We start from the raw sequence: 16,109 nt of genomic DNA, 5'->3' as shown, positions 1-16,109 counted from the left end.
AAAGGGAGGAACTACACACGTAATCAGACTTCACTTCCAGTTTCTCCAGTAAATACTTTCACCTACTGTGAGAGTATCTGCTGTCAATATTTTCCAAACAGACAGTCAATACAATAGAGTGTCTGTAAAAAGGATATTCTGTATTTTTCTTATTGGCAACAAACCCCATGAAAAGACCAAAACCAAACAACTAACATGTACTGTGTTAGTATTATACCCTGATGTATCTTATTCTCTGTGCCATAGAGGTTCATTGGGTGAGCCACACTGTTGCACCAACATGTTCCTCTATCACCATGACCACACGCACTGTAGTTTATTTTGACTCTGACACACATTCCTGCTGCTGCAAATACTCACTAAAGCCACATTTAGGACAGGGAAGCCTCAGATTACTCCAGGAAAAATTAAATGCATTTAAGGAGGAGCCAATGGAGTTATGAGTTCAGTAAACTCCTTGGGGCATCCAGAATAGGAATGCAAAGATGGTAATCATGAATCATGATACCAAGACATGGCAGGGAGGAGTGTGACACAGTAATGTGCTTAGCGTCTGAGCTGGTAACATTTGTGCTCCGAAACCCACATCTACCCTCCCACGTAGCGATAGCAAACCATTCTCCTTGACTGTGTCACAAAATCAGTGGAGTGTAGAACTTTATCAGCTGAGATCCTGAGATTATTGCCTATTTATGGAAATAAACACTTTCATGGGACCATTTGCAAAATTATGGCATTATCAACCATTACCACTGCAGCACCAGTACACTGCACATGCACTCATATTACTTCACAGACTGCAATATGTCTCTCTGACTAAACGAATGATGAAAGTATTTTCTGAGGAAAAACACTAGGTTTGAAAAGCATTTACAGAAAGATATAGATTAATTACAAACACTAGTCTCAATGTGCTTTGGATGTTTTAGATTCATCTGAAGCTTTACTAAAAAGGTCCACCTTAGGTAATAATTCTGAACTATCTCTGTCAAAACTCTGTGGGATGATGATGATGAGAGATGCTGGACTCCAATGACTCAAAGGTTGGGAAATAAAAGTTTCCAACATTTGCAAAATGACTTTGTGATACTTCCAGATGTTGGGTTTTACTCAAGACAAACATGTCAGTATTTTATCTGTGAAGTTGGCTTGAGACGTACACATACAGTATGTTCTTTGGAATTGGTGTACAATCAGTGTCTATAATAACATGATACCTTAAAACTCACAGTCTTGTTCCTCAGCATGTTTCTGAAAAATACAAATGACAGTCCTACCCATTGTAAGGTTGGTAGATGTTTGGGAAACTGCCATTGATTTTGACGTCTGACCCTGGCCAGAAAAAAGTCCCAGACTTCAGCCCCTGGTACTTTGCTGTGTGCCAAACCTGAAGATACAAAGAGGAAATATGGGTTAATAAAGGTCAGAGTTTCTGATTATAAAATCTGCTTTTTACATATTGAATACATGAATTTCAACACTTACAACGCACCTACACTGAGGTAATCTTGTAATCTCTAACTCACTTTTCCCCTGAACTTCACCTTGAACTTATCAAACTGTATTTTATGAGAGCTGAAATTCAATCTATTTTTATATGCATGTACTGTTTTCTGTCTGCTTGTTCCAGTGAATGATTGGGTTAACATATCACTCTATCTAGTGAAATATTTAAAACGTTGTTTTTCATCAGTGCTACAGGAAAAGGAAACACTGTGCATCATCTTACAATATATCTAATTTCTGTGTGTCGTATTTGGTATCTTTGGAATTGATCACACCTAAGAAGGAGACTGTCCTCCTGTGAAAAACAAGCAGACAGGTAATTTGTTCAGCAGCTTATTTATGACCCATAGTTATTTTTTTTATATTTATACTGTTTTCTATTATCCATGACCGTTCATTGTTATGATTGTAACCATGACAACAAAGATCGTCTGATGTTGAGGAAGTACTTGTTGTAACCCAAATCATGATCTTTTCCTAAACCTAACCCAGTAGTTTTAATGCCTAAACCTAACCAAGCCATTACCGTTATTATAGTAACCACTGCAACGTTCGGACACAGTTGCGTGTTTATTATGATAACCATGACAACCGAGGTCTGGTAGGCATGGCGCCGTAGGGGTGCTATTTCAGGAGACACTCCTATGGGTCATATCAGAGGGTGGCTCCTGCTGTCGGTATGGGGTGCGAAATTAGGAAACACTCCTCTGGGTCGTAAATGAGATTAGAAACTAAAGAGTGATATGCTTGTATGGATTGGAGGACTTGTTGCTAAGAAGACTTACAGGTTGTCCGAGGTACCAGTCAGGGTTGTCTTTCTCTGGACTAGACAGACTGAAGGTGGCATCAAACACTGGGTCATACATGGTGTTGTCAATCAAACCATTTGACTCTGGATAGAGACCCTGAGAGTAGAGGGGAGAATTAGTGAAGACATTTATTGGAATTTCTCTACAAAACACACATATGAAAGTGAAAAGTTGCCAATGAGTCGCTGTTGATTTTTTATGGGGAGAAAATAGTTTTGGATGTTTGACAAAAAGAAGAATGATTCCAACAAGCTGTAACTCAGTGGGAGTACAGATTAATCACAGCTATTTCAGTTTGGAGAGATAGCGTACATGCAGACAACAGAGTGTATCCTGTTGATTTGGAAAAATATCCATAAGGTTTCACATATACCAGATTATTTCAACCTCTACAGCAACTGAAGCTGGTGGGAATCTTGTTTTTTTTCGGATTTGAGCGTGAATCAAAGTGTTGGATGGATTCAAATTTTGACCTGATCATGACATTAGATCAACAGACAAGGGGCCATACAATTTGTCCTGATGGGCTCATGTACCAAATTCTTATAACCTAGCTATCAAGACATTTCATCTAAAATGGTAAATGTTAAATGGACTAGAGGCGTATCCGAGGATCACCAAAGTCATTAGTATTCATCCCTACATGACTAAACAAAATTTCATGGCAGTTCATCCAATATATGTAGAAATATTGAAGTACTGGTATTGCTATCCCTGCTAACAGCATTGCTAAAAAAAAAAAAGGGTGGTAGCTTCAGGATGAGAGCAGCAACACAGAGTGGTTGAGCTGCATTGGCAAAAATTCCACAACAAGTTCATGTTTTTCCTTGCAGTCCTTAGTGTACTGCGCTGCAAATGTCTGCTGGCGAGCAGCTCTTTCAAACCCCTATAACTTGTAAACATCACACCAAAATGATTTTTTCACAAGTGCAACCATACAAGCATGAAAAGAACATACAGTCATGTCTGCATGGTGTCGGTTTCATGTGTGCATGATTGGCTCCATGTGAAGCAGGGAGGGCCTCATGTATTTACCGTAACAATTGCGTAGTGGTTAGGGAAGGTCTTGCTGGGAAATGCTGCCTGCATGTACGGAGCAGAGGTTCCACACGTCTCTTTGACGTAGACAAAAACAAAACACATTAGCGAACACTGAGCTGGAGAACATACCGGCCATTAAGGGCTTCTTTGTATCATTGCTTTACAAGTGGATTGGATAGATTCATTATTGTGTACATGGCAACTGACCCACACTAATCTCTCCTTCCCTCTCCCTCTCTCTCTCACACGCACACAATTAGACATCTAGTTTTCTCTCAGGATGTCAATGCTGAGTTTAAAGAGATGAACACTAACTGAGTTTGTCGAGCACAGGGATGAGAGTACTCCAGGTCTGCATGTATTCAGCCCTCAGTCCATCCAGCGAGATAAGGAGTAGCGGCTGCTGCTTAAAGCTACAAGGGGAAAAAATTAATTCCAGATGAGAATATTGAATCAACAGACCCATAAAAACAGATATACTGATGAGTTATAGATGCAGAGTAAACAAAGCAGTGTAAGAAATTCAGATTATGTACTCCAGACACTAATGTGTCCTGTGTCTTCTTTCAAAATGTAATAATCATATAACTAAAACAGGGAGTTTCACACATCTTTGTATCATCTAAAAACATTAAAGACATTAACTGACAAACGCCTGGATATCAGCTTTAAATACCTCCAATAAACAACTATTTTGCTGACTGTGAGGCTGTGAATGCCCTCCTCGCAAAATGCCTCAAACACATAAAAACCTGTTTTTTTTTCTAATTTTATTCTGAGAATAATAAATGGTGTGAGAAGATGGTGTGCGTAACACAATTATCAAACAAGAAATTCCTCGGAGATTAAAACAGACTTACAGACAGAAAACTAAGGATATCTTGAGCAAGTTCTCTCCGGTGAACATATTGCAATTCCAGATTCTCACAGTCCGTATCAGTACAAATTCTTACCCTGCTGGACATGTAGGGGACGACAGGTCCTCACACTCATCCTCCACCCACTCTCTCTCTCCTGTGGCAGAGTGGAAAACATGCAGAACTCATTGATGTTGATGCGATTTTTTAAAAAAAATGTAACACTGATATTGTGTTAATAATACACATGATAATATAGTGAGTCCAGATGTTAAACCCTGTGGATCTTTTGTTTATCAGTTCATCTTGTTGTCATTAAGTGTTATTGTTCTATTAAATACGCTTTTGTACAGACTGTCTCTCCACCTCCCTACACTCGTATTTGAGTGTAACTCATTTGAGAAAAAAGAGACAAAACACACAATAAACAATTGTGAATTATCGTGAATTCTTTTGGCCACAATAATTGATATCATAACGATTAAAGTAACATGTATTAAATATACTGTATGTCCACTGGCAGTCAAACATTTTCAAACTTCTGATATCTTTGCATCTATCGGCTCAATTTTGGATTAATATTTCAAGCAATCAAGAGGGCTTGGATAGGATAGGATCTTCAGCTCGAATGAGGATTTCAGCCAACAGCAGCACATGAGAAATGCCACTAAAATCAAACTGCGTTCAACCTAAGCTGGCTCTCCATTTGTTCGTGTAAAGAGAATTTTAATAGCCTGAGAGCAGTGTGTCACAAAAACAAGTATCAGAAATAAAGCAGGCTTCCAATGTACCAATGAAAAAAATGCCTTTCTCATCCTCAGCCTGCGTGAGAGGTCCCTACGCTTAGAACCAATCTTTAAGATATAAACTGTTTATTTCGTATTTGGACTAGATACAACAAATAGTCACAAGCATGTCACAGTTCACCTAAATAACCTACATGTTGCATACAGGAGGTTATGTAACACAAACATTGTTTCTGATAGTTTATATACCGCCCAACCTTGTCTTATCTGAATTGGTTATCGTCTACTCATTCTCGCACATTTTGTCTAATGAAATCTACTCATATCTTATCTTTGCTTGTCCTCACCATGGCAGACATTTTTGTAGTTTGTGCAGCAGTCTCCTGCAGACAGGCAGTCATCGGAGCAGTGACATCTGCTCTGCATGAGCCTCTTCTCTCCACAACGGAGTTTTGTGCAGTCCCACTGCTCAGCTGAAGGGAACAATTAGGGAGTTTAGGCACAAAGCTCTAGCATCGTAAAATCTTTTTAACTTTGCTCTTTAATGCCCTGAACTATGCTGAACGTCACTAGCCAGGAGGGTGCATGTGTGGTTCTAATGATGTCTCACCTGGAACAGTGCAGATGTCATGGTAGTCATTGCAGCAGCTGCTGCTAGCGATGCAGCTCTCGTCACATCTGCAGCCGGGGATCTCGTCATCATAGGGCTCATAGCATCGATTTCTGCAGGATGTGTGTGGGATGACTGGAAGAGACCAGACCTTTTTAACATGTTTATTTACCAATCTCCCCTCTGTTATGTGATCACTGCAGTTTGTTGATGTTAAATATTTTCATCATCACAGCTTAACAATATAGCTTAGAGGATGGTTGCAACAAGTCTTAGTCCTTCAATTGGAGACATGCTACAGTGATGACACTCATACTGCACATGCTGCCTTAGAAACCTCTCCCTACCAGGAAGACAGAAGACACATTCAACATCTGCTGCTGCATTTATTTAAAAGATTGTTTTTGAGGTATGAAAGTCAAACTTTCCTGGCCTTTAGCATGAATGAATCAAAACCAACTTCTTTGAGTCATTGTTTTGTTCACTTCTGTGTCATGGTTGGCATGTGTCAAGGTCAGCATTTCTAGCTAACACATGATCTGTCAGGAGACAGTTACAACAGGTCACTGTAACGTTCCCTAAGTTCAGCAGCCAAATCAACACAGACCACAGAACAGTATTTTTCAATATTTTTAGTTCAAAATAGGCAAAATATGCAGCTAATTCAGTCCCATAACACAACAGATGCAACAATAATTGCTAATTTTATCATGTAAGAGATTACAAACGAGTTATTTTGTGAATCATTTTGCCAGCCTGTCATGATCTTATAATAAATTTGCCTGTTCTGTTCATCATAAGCAATAAAATAAATTAATTAATAAATTAAATAAATGTGCATATTTTGACTCAAGGTAGGTTCTATGTTCCATGCAAAACAAAACTCAATAACTGTTCTTTGATATTATTAAATAAATAAATAATACTATAATATTATTGTATAAGTAAGTAATACAACAACATTATTAGTGTGTGTGTGTGTGTGTGTGTGTGTGTGTGTGTGTGTGTGTGTGTGTGTGTGTGTGTCTGTGTGTGTGTGTGTGTGTGTGTGTGTGTGTGTATGTGTGTATGTGTGTGTGGGACTGATGACTCTTATTTTTATTTATCATTCTTATTGTGAACAGAATTTACCTTATGGGTACAAATAAAGTAATCAGAACCTGGACCTTCTTCCATTCAAATAAATATTGTGAATGATGTGTTATATGTAGATTCACAGATACAAGTTTAATATAAACGTTTGGTGGGTCTAGTGCAAATAGTCTCCGAGTAACTGAGAGAAATGCAAGTGTTGCAACTATCCCCAGTCTTCTCTTTAAACTAGGAAGGAATATTAGGGATGAGAAGGAAAAAAAAGGAAATTTTCTTTTTCATCATGCACTTCGCTCCACCTTTAATCAACAAACTTCAGTCTCTAATCTACCGAAACCGTCTGTGTGGTTTCGGCGCAAAAAGATAAATATGTTGTCGACGTGCTCATTTTTCTGTGCCTCTGTCAGCGCGCAGTCGCTCCAGGCATCCTGCCAAGCGCGCAGTGGAAGAGATGAAGTAGTCTGCACACGCTGCCACAACGCGTTGGGACTCAGACGCCGCGCCCACCTGAGCGCCACACCTTCAGGATCAAACAACTTGATCAGTTGTCTTATTGTGTCTTGTGATACAACATTTCTCCTCTGAATTGCACGCAGGTGTAACCATCGATATATCGTTGCATTTGTCCATCAACCGCTATTTCAAGTCTGCACGCAAGCTTGTGTGGGTTTTCTTTTTCGGCACAGTCGCTTCAAAGTCCTAATGCTGACAACCACACTGTGTTTATGAGGCAAAAGAGAAAGAATTTCTTTGTTGCTAAAGCCGATTCTGAAGTACAATTCCACGGCATTTTTTAGAGGCAGTCATAGTTTGTCATCTGATTGATATCGTCTCAAAAGATACACTTTAATCTCGAAATGCCAAGTTTATTGTTGACATTTCGACTTCATTGTCGAAAGACAAATGAAGATAAAATTATTCCTCTTCTGACTCAGTTCGACGTAATTCTCGACATTTCGACTTTTTTTCTCGAAGTGCATGATGAAAAAAAAATCTTTCTCCTCTCTTTTTTTTTCTCATCCATGGCCCTACTCCTCCTTCGTAAATGTATTACTTTATTTTTCAATTACATTATTTGCAATTACAGTTTTATTTTAGCAATATTATGACTTAGGTATATTCAAATTTTCTGAAAATATTTTAATTTTTAAAAAAAAAAATCGAATACTCTCAAAATATTACACTTTTTTTTCATGGAATAAAAATGATCATGAAATAACAAGTTCTCAAAATTGCTGCTCTATTCTAGTGATTTTATGACTTAAGCAATTTCTTTTTCCCTGGAATACACATTATTTAATTGAAAATAAGGAACTCAAAATATGTCAGAACTTTTCTTGAAATTCCATTTTTCTCATTATATTATGATTCATTTCTTCAAAAGTACAACTTTAAACTGGTAATGTTACAGTTTATATATTGCCATTTCTGAAAAATAATATTTCTTTATTATTCGTATCATTATTATTTTATATTTATTTAACTCAACTTAAGCTCTAAAGACTTAAACTTATCAAAATGTGCAATTTCATTCTTTTAATTTTGTTATCATTCCATTCTCATAGCAGTGTGACTTTTTCTTAAAAATATAATGGCTTTTTTTGTTATGTTTCAGTGGAGATTCACAGGCATGCTCATGGATAACATTTCAAGTTGTAACTATCATGTGATCTCACATGAAATTCCTGTCAGTTATCAAGGTGTGAATCACTTGCAGAGGCAAACTGAAGAGGAAGCTTTCAAGCCTTGTTGGAATAAGGACAACACGACTCGCAATGATGAAGCAGATTCCTTTACTTTTGACTTGCTTCTACAAGACGAGAAGTCGATGATGATCTATGTTATACTACAATTGGGATGAAACAGGTTTAACTCTGAGCTTGTAACATAAACAAAGCATGACCATGAGTGCCATCAATATATTCATACATCCGTGGCTCACAGAAACGCCTCCACCACATTAGTACAACAGAGGCAGCAACACTTACGTCCATTAATATTCTCCCATTTATCCCATTCATAATCCACAAACCTCATGGAAGACAGTTTGCTATTTTTTCAATAAAAAGCCGTTCCATTGAAATCTATATCTGAGATAATTTGCTGTGATTTCTGAAATGCAGATTTCCACCTGGGCATTCATTGTCATTAATATTTGGCTACTTGCGATTCCAAAATAAAATAACGCAGCATCACTCGCAGAAAAAACACAATGACTGCTGCTCTGTCGATATGTCCACTAATTTTCCCAAATGGTCCTCTACAGGTCCCACAGGAGAGTTTCCTCATCGAAGAACTGATATCGAACAAGGGCATTATGGCCAGGAACGAGATTATCAGCCTCTCACCACACCTACAGTAATGAGTTGTGACAATCCGATGTACACAATCATGTTTCCATGGCCCCTGGAGCCCAGTTGCACACTCTTAGTCACCCATCTACATAAAACTAGTCATCACTTGTTGACTTCTACTCTAGCTTTACTCGTCCACATGGCCAGTACACCTAATGAAAAACCTGACCAAAAAGCCACAAAATACAAATGATCAGCTGAATTATATAGTCATAGACTAAGCACACTCTCCCATGTCATATGCTGCTCAAGTGATTCACTCGTGTGTCTGACACTGTATGACACTGTGTTGAGTAAAGCTTCGAACACATGCGCAGCTGACGAGCTAGCTTTGTCTCCTCCCGTGAGTTATATGAAGCAGGATGTGTCGAGTAAGAAAAGAGGTTTTTTGTTTGAGTAGGTTTTTGTGAAAATGGGAAGTTCCCATTATATGTCATGGCATCTCTAAAGACATGTTGCTCATCATAAATTTTCTACTCTACTTTAGTTACATCTGGTGGCAACTTTAGGAAGCCACAACATCACCAAACAAATCTCTTTTTTTATCATATATTGTAATGATATTCAGTTTCAACATCAAGCTAGTTCAGCGTCAGAGCTGATATCAGGGATGGGAGTTTGGGTTGTGGCAGAAAATCATAAAAACATTTAGTGTATGCACCAAACTGAATGCCTCGCATTTCACAGAGGTTTCATGTGTTGATTTTAAGGTCCCATATTGTATAAATGAGATTCCCATGTCTTCTTTGATTATAAAGCAGGTCCAGTTTCTATATTAATACTGTGAAAGTATCAAAGAGCTCAGTCCACAGAGAAATGCACCTGTATTCAGGAACTGAGCATTAAAACCAGCCGTCAGGACTTCTGTAACTTTGTGATGTCACAACAAAGCAGTCACTATCCTCAGCCATGCCGTAAGCCCGGACCCACCATGTACCTTGCAGGATTTGGTTTCTGTGAGTGTTTACCTGAAATCTGCTATATTTTTATACAATCACTCAGAAAACACTGAGCTGTTGTTACTATGGCTCCAGAGAGAAGCCTTTAAAAACTTTAAATAAAACACCAGAAAAGTGACAACTATAGGACCATTAATGCTTGTATAAACTGACAAACAGCTGTCAGGGCAGGACACAAAAGAGCGAACACTGCTGTTTACTGTTTGTAGCCAATATAGATGTCACAACAGTTTAAACTGACATTCACTTACCAGTGAAATGTGATTAATAACATGTTTCATACCACAAGTTGTTCACAGAGGAGTCAGTCCCTTTAAAACTGTGAATAAAATGCCTAATTTGTCTGACTATCTGTTTGAATTCCTTGAGCCTGACTTGACTACCTGCAAAAGTATGACATACTATATGCGTCATTGCAAATGAAGCACATGGAGTTTTCCATTGTTTGGTGATTAAAACCCAGATTTTGGCATGACAGTGAATACAGCTGAGTCACCAAGTATGAGAGGGTCGTACAGAGGGGAGACGTGCATGGCGGTCAAGCGCATTAGTCAGGATAAACAAGCTGTTTTGAAATGAGATGACAGTGTGTTTTAATGTGAGCAAGTAGGAACATGTATGCATGTGTGTGGGGTATCTGACAGCACCTTTATTTTGACATTTCTTCAAATCCAATCCAAGACCGAGTCCAAGACCAAGGATTAAGGTAACAATTGACACAGCCAAGATACCAATCTGTGATGAACACACACACACACACACACACACATACACACACACACACACACACACACACACACACACACACACACACACACACACACACACACACACACAAGACAAAAATAGATTTACTCAGAGTGTGTTCTGACACAAATGCAACTTTTTACAACAGTTAGTTCCGACCAAGTAATTATGATTGGACGAGAGTCATTCCATGAGCGCTGATATAAAGTATAGCAGCACTGGGACTTTTAACTACATGTATCACTCCGCTTTACAGGTGTTCTATTAACAGTTAATTAGCGTTACATTAACGGTTGTTATCTTTCTTAGATTGTAACAAACTTTGCAATATTTCCAGAAATAACATTTGAATGAAATGATGTCTGGTCGTCAGAAGAGGATGAAGGGAAGAAGTCTGGATACTATAGCGCACACCCCCAGGTGCACTCATACATCAGGTCAGGAAAATGTTTATGTGTTGCTTAGCAATAGTCAAGTTCCAGTCTAGTTAAAGAAGTAATTGTGTTTGCGTAGCCTAATAAATGATGAAAGAAACAAACAAATCATAATCTGTTGTTGCTTATTACCGTTAACTAATATGGTGCGCATAGAACTGTTGTATAAAAGCAATATCACACTTGAGGTAATGATGTACTGAAAATCAGCAAGGCTGTGATTCAGTTGTGGGTACAAGGCTGAAGAGTACTGAAGACAGTCACAGCTGTGCTGATATTCAGCACAACACTCCCACTGGGAGTATTCTGCAGACTAATCTTTATCTTACAAGATGAGACACGTTTTGTTAACCAAAACAACTGAAGAGTTTTCTCTTAGTCTGTCACACAGACAAAACAAACACAACTGAAGGTACAGAGAGATCAGAGAGATTTAGAGGTGACTGAGTTTTCTAGGATTTGTTGAGCAGCAAAGGAGTTATAATAAGAAAAGCAGTGTGTCTGAAACCAGCAACTTTCTCATTGAATTAAAAGAAAAACATGTTGTGTTACATAACACACTCCACAGTCCAACTGCAGTGCAAAGCAGCTTGTGACATGTCTTTCACATTCCTGTGCAGTTACAACACATCACTACTGATGCTCTTATAGTAACTTTTATTTATACAGCACCTTTACAAAGAAGTGTGTTGACAATCAAAGCAAAGTATTAATAGACAAAAGGCTCAAAAGGCAATATAAAAAACAGAGCCGGATAGTAAGGCTAACTTAAGGTAAAGTTAACCAACCAATGCTAATGATCTTGCTGTGGAGCTAATTTAGTCTCGAGCTGATCCAGGAAATAAAACTGCAAGAAAGAATCATTATATGTGGTTTATTACTGTAAGAGTGACACACATACATTGTCACTCAATATGCTTTTTTGTGATTTGTGATAAAATGCTATATGAATAATTCTTACCTTATGCTGTCTAATTGTATTCAAAAGCATATATCAGTGAATGCCCACTTAAATTACACCTATGACCATGGGAATCCATTGTTAATTCAAAGAGTCTGCCAGGGTTTGGGTTCCTGCATTATTTTGTAATAGTCAATATCCATATTTAAAAGCATGAAGGAAGAGCTCCTGAAAAAAAGAGCAGTGCTGTCATCCATACCTCCACAGATAAGTAAAGATAAAATACTACACACAGCTTGCATTCAATTAAACTCCTAAATGTAAATTCAGTGTAAAAAAAAAAAACAAAACCAATGTGAGACCTCAGCCTGTGCAATGTGGCTGCCCCCCATTACAACCAATTCAGAACCAGAATAGGTACTTACAATGATTTTCTTTTTCTGGGACTCCTTCACCCAACCCATGGCTACCATGAATGTGTCAGTCTCACACGCTCTCACAGAGAAATCACAGCAGTGACCTCTGGACCAGGTGTGAGCAGCAGATAAGTGACTGTAAAGAACAGTTAAGACTGAGGAGATAACCCCACGTTTCTGTGTTTTCAGTCTGTCAGGCTGCAGGTGGTGATCCCTCAGACACCGTCTAACTCTAGAAATCCACCCGATACACGTGAGACAAAAAAAGGTAGCAAGGTGCGGGCAATGATTGATTATAACATCAGGAATACACTCAACATACACCAAACAGAGTACACAGATTCAAACCGTCATTGTGAGTGTCTGATTGCTGTGAACATCAATAGCAGCTGAAAACCTGGAGATATTTATTAGTTTATTTGAAAAGTACTAAGGTCATCTGCAGCTGTGGTACAACTGCAGCCAGTAATGGATTGTTAATGATGTGGAGATAATGTTGACTCATACCTTGCTTCCAGTAACTGGGAATTTGCTGAATCAAAGCGGTCGTGTCAGGTATCATCAACAACCTTGAGCTTGGAACTATGACAAAGAGCTTCACTTGATAAGATCTGATTATGTTTCCAATTATGAAAAATCAGGGCCAATGCACCAATGCACCAACGCACCAATAAAAGACTTCCTTTAGCCGTCACTGCAATAGAGTGAAGTAGAATAACATGATGCTGGTAGCACCTCGTGCCTGTCATATGGACGGTGGTCTGAGTGTTGGAGCTACACAACACTTCTTATAGAGTCTGGCAGGTGTCAGTGGTTTTCATCAACCAAAAACCAATTGTGCATACAAATCACCGACCCATACTCTCAAATTAATAATCTGTTGTCAGTCCCTTTGTCTCAGCCCCCTTGTTGGGAGTTTCTTCTCCCTCTCTCTCTCTCTGTGCCTTCATCCCAATTCAGGGGCCGCATCCATTGAAGAACAGGATATAAGAGCCGTCGCAGATCACGAAGGCTGAACCAAGATGAGATGGTCTGGGGCCGCTTTCACAAACATAGTACTTGCTAGACCAAACAAGTCAAACAAAATCAGACTTCAGATAAACGTCTAAATTCATCCGTTGCACAAAGCAAAGTTTTTGACTATCTTAAACTGGACTGTGGTACAATAAATTCTGGGTAAAAACTCTTTCCCTTCTCATCAATCTCTCCATAGCAATGTTATCAAACCACAAATTATGAGCTATATTTGCCTGTTTTCTGTTATTGGGAGCTATTGGTCATCGCAAGTGTCATTGACCCTTTCCATTCTCCTAGAATGTTTCCTCACTCTTCTCCTGCAGTTCTGGAAGTTGGCTGGAAGTTGGAGCTGGGAGGGTGGCTAGTTAATACCTGCCCATTTTGGTAGGGCCTCCCAAAAGGCATAAAGGTCCGCCCCGTAGTCTCTGAGCCAGTCGGTAACAAATGGGGGCTCATCCAGGACTGTCTTTTTTCAGCAGCATGCTGAAAGTTAACGGGGTTGCTGCGGGGTTGAGTGAGTCAGCTAGTAATCGTTAGGCAGTTAGCCAGAGGGGTATTTTTCCATATTTAAAGCAGCCTGTTAAAACTGTTGTGTAGTGGTGGAAAATTTTGTCTTGGTTTGTAGTCTTGGCCTATTTGTGGTGGATTGATTATAGTGTTTAGCTGATGCTCGAAACTGGTCTGATGCTGAGCGTACCCTACTGCTCCAATGTGTGTTCACTGGTAAAGCCCAGGAAGCTTTTTCAGTCTTGAGTGCTACGGGAAGTGGTAGCTATCAGTTGGTTAAAGCTGCTGTACTTAAGGTATATGAACTGGTACCTGAAGCGTATCGTCAGCGGTTCAGATTTCTTAGGAAAGAGAAGCAGTTCTACATGGAATTTGCTTGCGATTTATCCACTCATTTCAGCCGTTGGTGTGTTGCTTCTGAGGTCCAAACCTTAGGAGAATTGCAGTAAATAATTTAGCTTGAGCAGTTTAACAATACTGTACTTGATCGTGTTGTTACTTACATCAATGAACAGAAAGTAAGCAAGGTTTCTAATGCTGCCAAACTGGCCGATGAGTTTGTCTTGACCCATAAAAGTTTTTTGTTGAGAAAAAAAGTTTTTTTGGTGAGAGCCGGGGTCGTGAAGATGGTGGCAGCAGGGAGAGCATTGTGGGAGCTTTTCCCACCAAGTCTTTGTCGGAAGTGACAGATAGGTTTTCAGCTAAAGCAGGTTACAGTTTACGGGGTAAGCTGGACCCTAACCGTGTTTGTGACTATTGCTTTGGTAAGGGACACTGGAGAAATGAGTGTCCAGCGTTGAAGAAAAAATTGACTGGCTATGTACCCACAAAACCCTCTGGGGCTGCTGTGTCTTTTCGTGCAGAGGAAAGAGGCCGTGCCTTTGCTGCTGTGCAGGCACACACAAAGCCTTTTTCCTCAGAGTTGGTGTTTGAGGTTCCAGTTGTGAAACAGGAACGGCCAAATTTTTCAGCTAAGGATGAGATTGACCCTGGTTATGCTGCATTTGTGTCGGATGGTTATGTCTCACGGGTTGGGAGTGGTAGGAAAGTGCCTGTAAAGATTTTAAGGGATTCAGGGACACTGGACTCATTTATTGTGGACTCTGTGTTACCCTTTTCTCCAGAGACAGACACTGGTTCCTGTGTTGATGTTCAGGGAATGGGTTTGAATGTTTTCTCAGTTCCCCAGCATAAACTGACTTTTTCAGATCTGGTGCAAGGTGATGTGGCCATGGGAGGCCGCCCTTCCTTGCCTATGGGGGGGCGTACCGGTCATCTTAGGAAATGACCTGGCTGGCGATCGAGTGTGGCCTGCTGTATCTGCACCTATGGATGCCCCAACTTCTCAGGGAGAAGGTTTTGATGCAGTGTTGGTGGTAGTCCACGTTTTGACAGTTCAAACAAGAGAGTCTGTGTTTCCTGTGACTGCTTTTCCTTTGCCTCACAGTGATCTTGTGAAAGAGCAAAAAGCTGATCCCACTCTTCTGGCACTGTACAGCCAGGTTTTACCAGAGGGCGAGGCAGAGAGTGCAGTCCATGGTTACTTTCTCCAAGACGACCTGTTGGTGAGAAAATGGGTTCTCCAGGGGGACTGTTTTTTATGGCATGAGGTTGTGCAAATAGTTCTGCCTTTTTCATTGTGTCAAACTGTCCTTCAGATTGCTCATGATGGTGTTGCAGGCCATTTAGATATAGGCATAAAGGTCCGCCCCTCAGGTAGTCTCTGTCTCTCTCAGCTGGCCACTACAGCCTGTTTCTCTCTTTGTTTGGTTTGTTGCATCTTACAACATACATTACACCATATTTTCACTCATCCACACACCTCTGACATGACTGAAGACTTTCTTACTCATACACCCGATTTGGTTGGTTACTTTGTTTATTCATTTGAGTTAAATAAATCGTTTCTTGATTGAAGTGTGCGGCCTCCCTTTTTGTTGCTGGCCCTTGAGCCAGTCGGTAACACTGAGGAAAAGTACCTGGAACATATGTACTCCTTTCATCTTCATGCCACCTTTTTGTGTTTTTTGTCCGTCCTCTGCGTTCACCTGCAGCTGTGAGGTTTGTTATATTTTACTAACTGCTTGCTTAATTTCTTAAATCATTGTTACAT

At 39.6% G+C, this 16,109-nt stretch overlaps 1 protein-coding gene across 1 annotated transcript in view; it reads right to left on the bottom strand.

The window, feature by feature from the left end:
- Nucleotides 1-12,520, bottom strand: part of LOC111230651 (venom phosphodiesterase 1-like) — a 43,682-nt gene extending 31,162 nt beyond the window's left edge. The window contains exons 1-9 of the mRNA XM_022757441.1: nucleotides 12,482-12,520; nucleotides 10,622-10,709; nucleotides 5,570-5,704; nucleotides 5,307-5,432; nucleotides 4,310-4,370; nucleotides 3,672-3,769; nucleotides 3,351-3,430; nucleotides 2,292-2,411; nucleotides 1,278-1,387 (exon numbers count right to left, since the gene is read on the bottom strand). Of these exons, the coding sequence (XP_022613162.1) occupies nucleotides 1,278-1,387; nucleotides 2,292-2,411; nucleotides 3,351-3,430; nucleotides 3,672-3,769; nucleotides 4,310-4,370; nucleotides 5,307-5,432; nucleotides 5,570-5,704; nucleotides 10,622-10,709; nucleotides 12,482-12,520 (857 nt within the window). The remainder of the gene's footprint in view (nucleotides 1-1,277; nucleotides 1,388-2,291; nucleotides 2,412-3,350; nucleotides 3,431-3,671; nucleotides 3,770-4,309; nucleotides 4,371-5,306; nucleotides 5,433-5,569; nucleotides 5,705-10,621; nucleotides 10,710-12,481) is intronic.
- Between the last annotated feature and the right edge of the window lie 3,589 nt (nucleotides 12,521-16,109).

Source organism: Seriola dumerili, unplaced genomic scaffold, assembly GCF_002260705.1.
Source record: "Seriola dumerili isolate Sdu_G_001 unplaced genomic scaffold, Sdu_1.0 BDQW01000276.1, whole genome shotgun sequence".
NCBI classification, from domain to species: Eukaryota; Metazoa; Chordata; class Actinopteri; order Carangiformes; family Carangidae; genus Seriola; species Seriola dumerili.
This window is presented reverse-complemented; position numbering and strand designations above follow the sequence as displayed.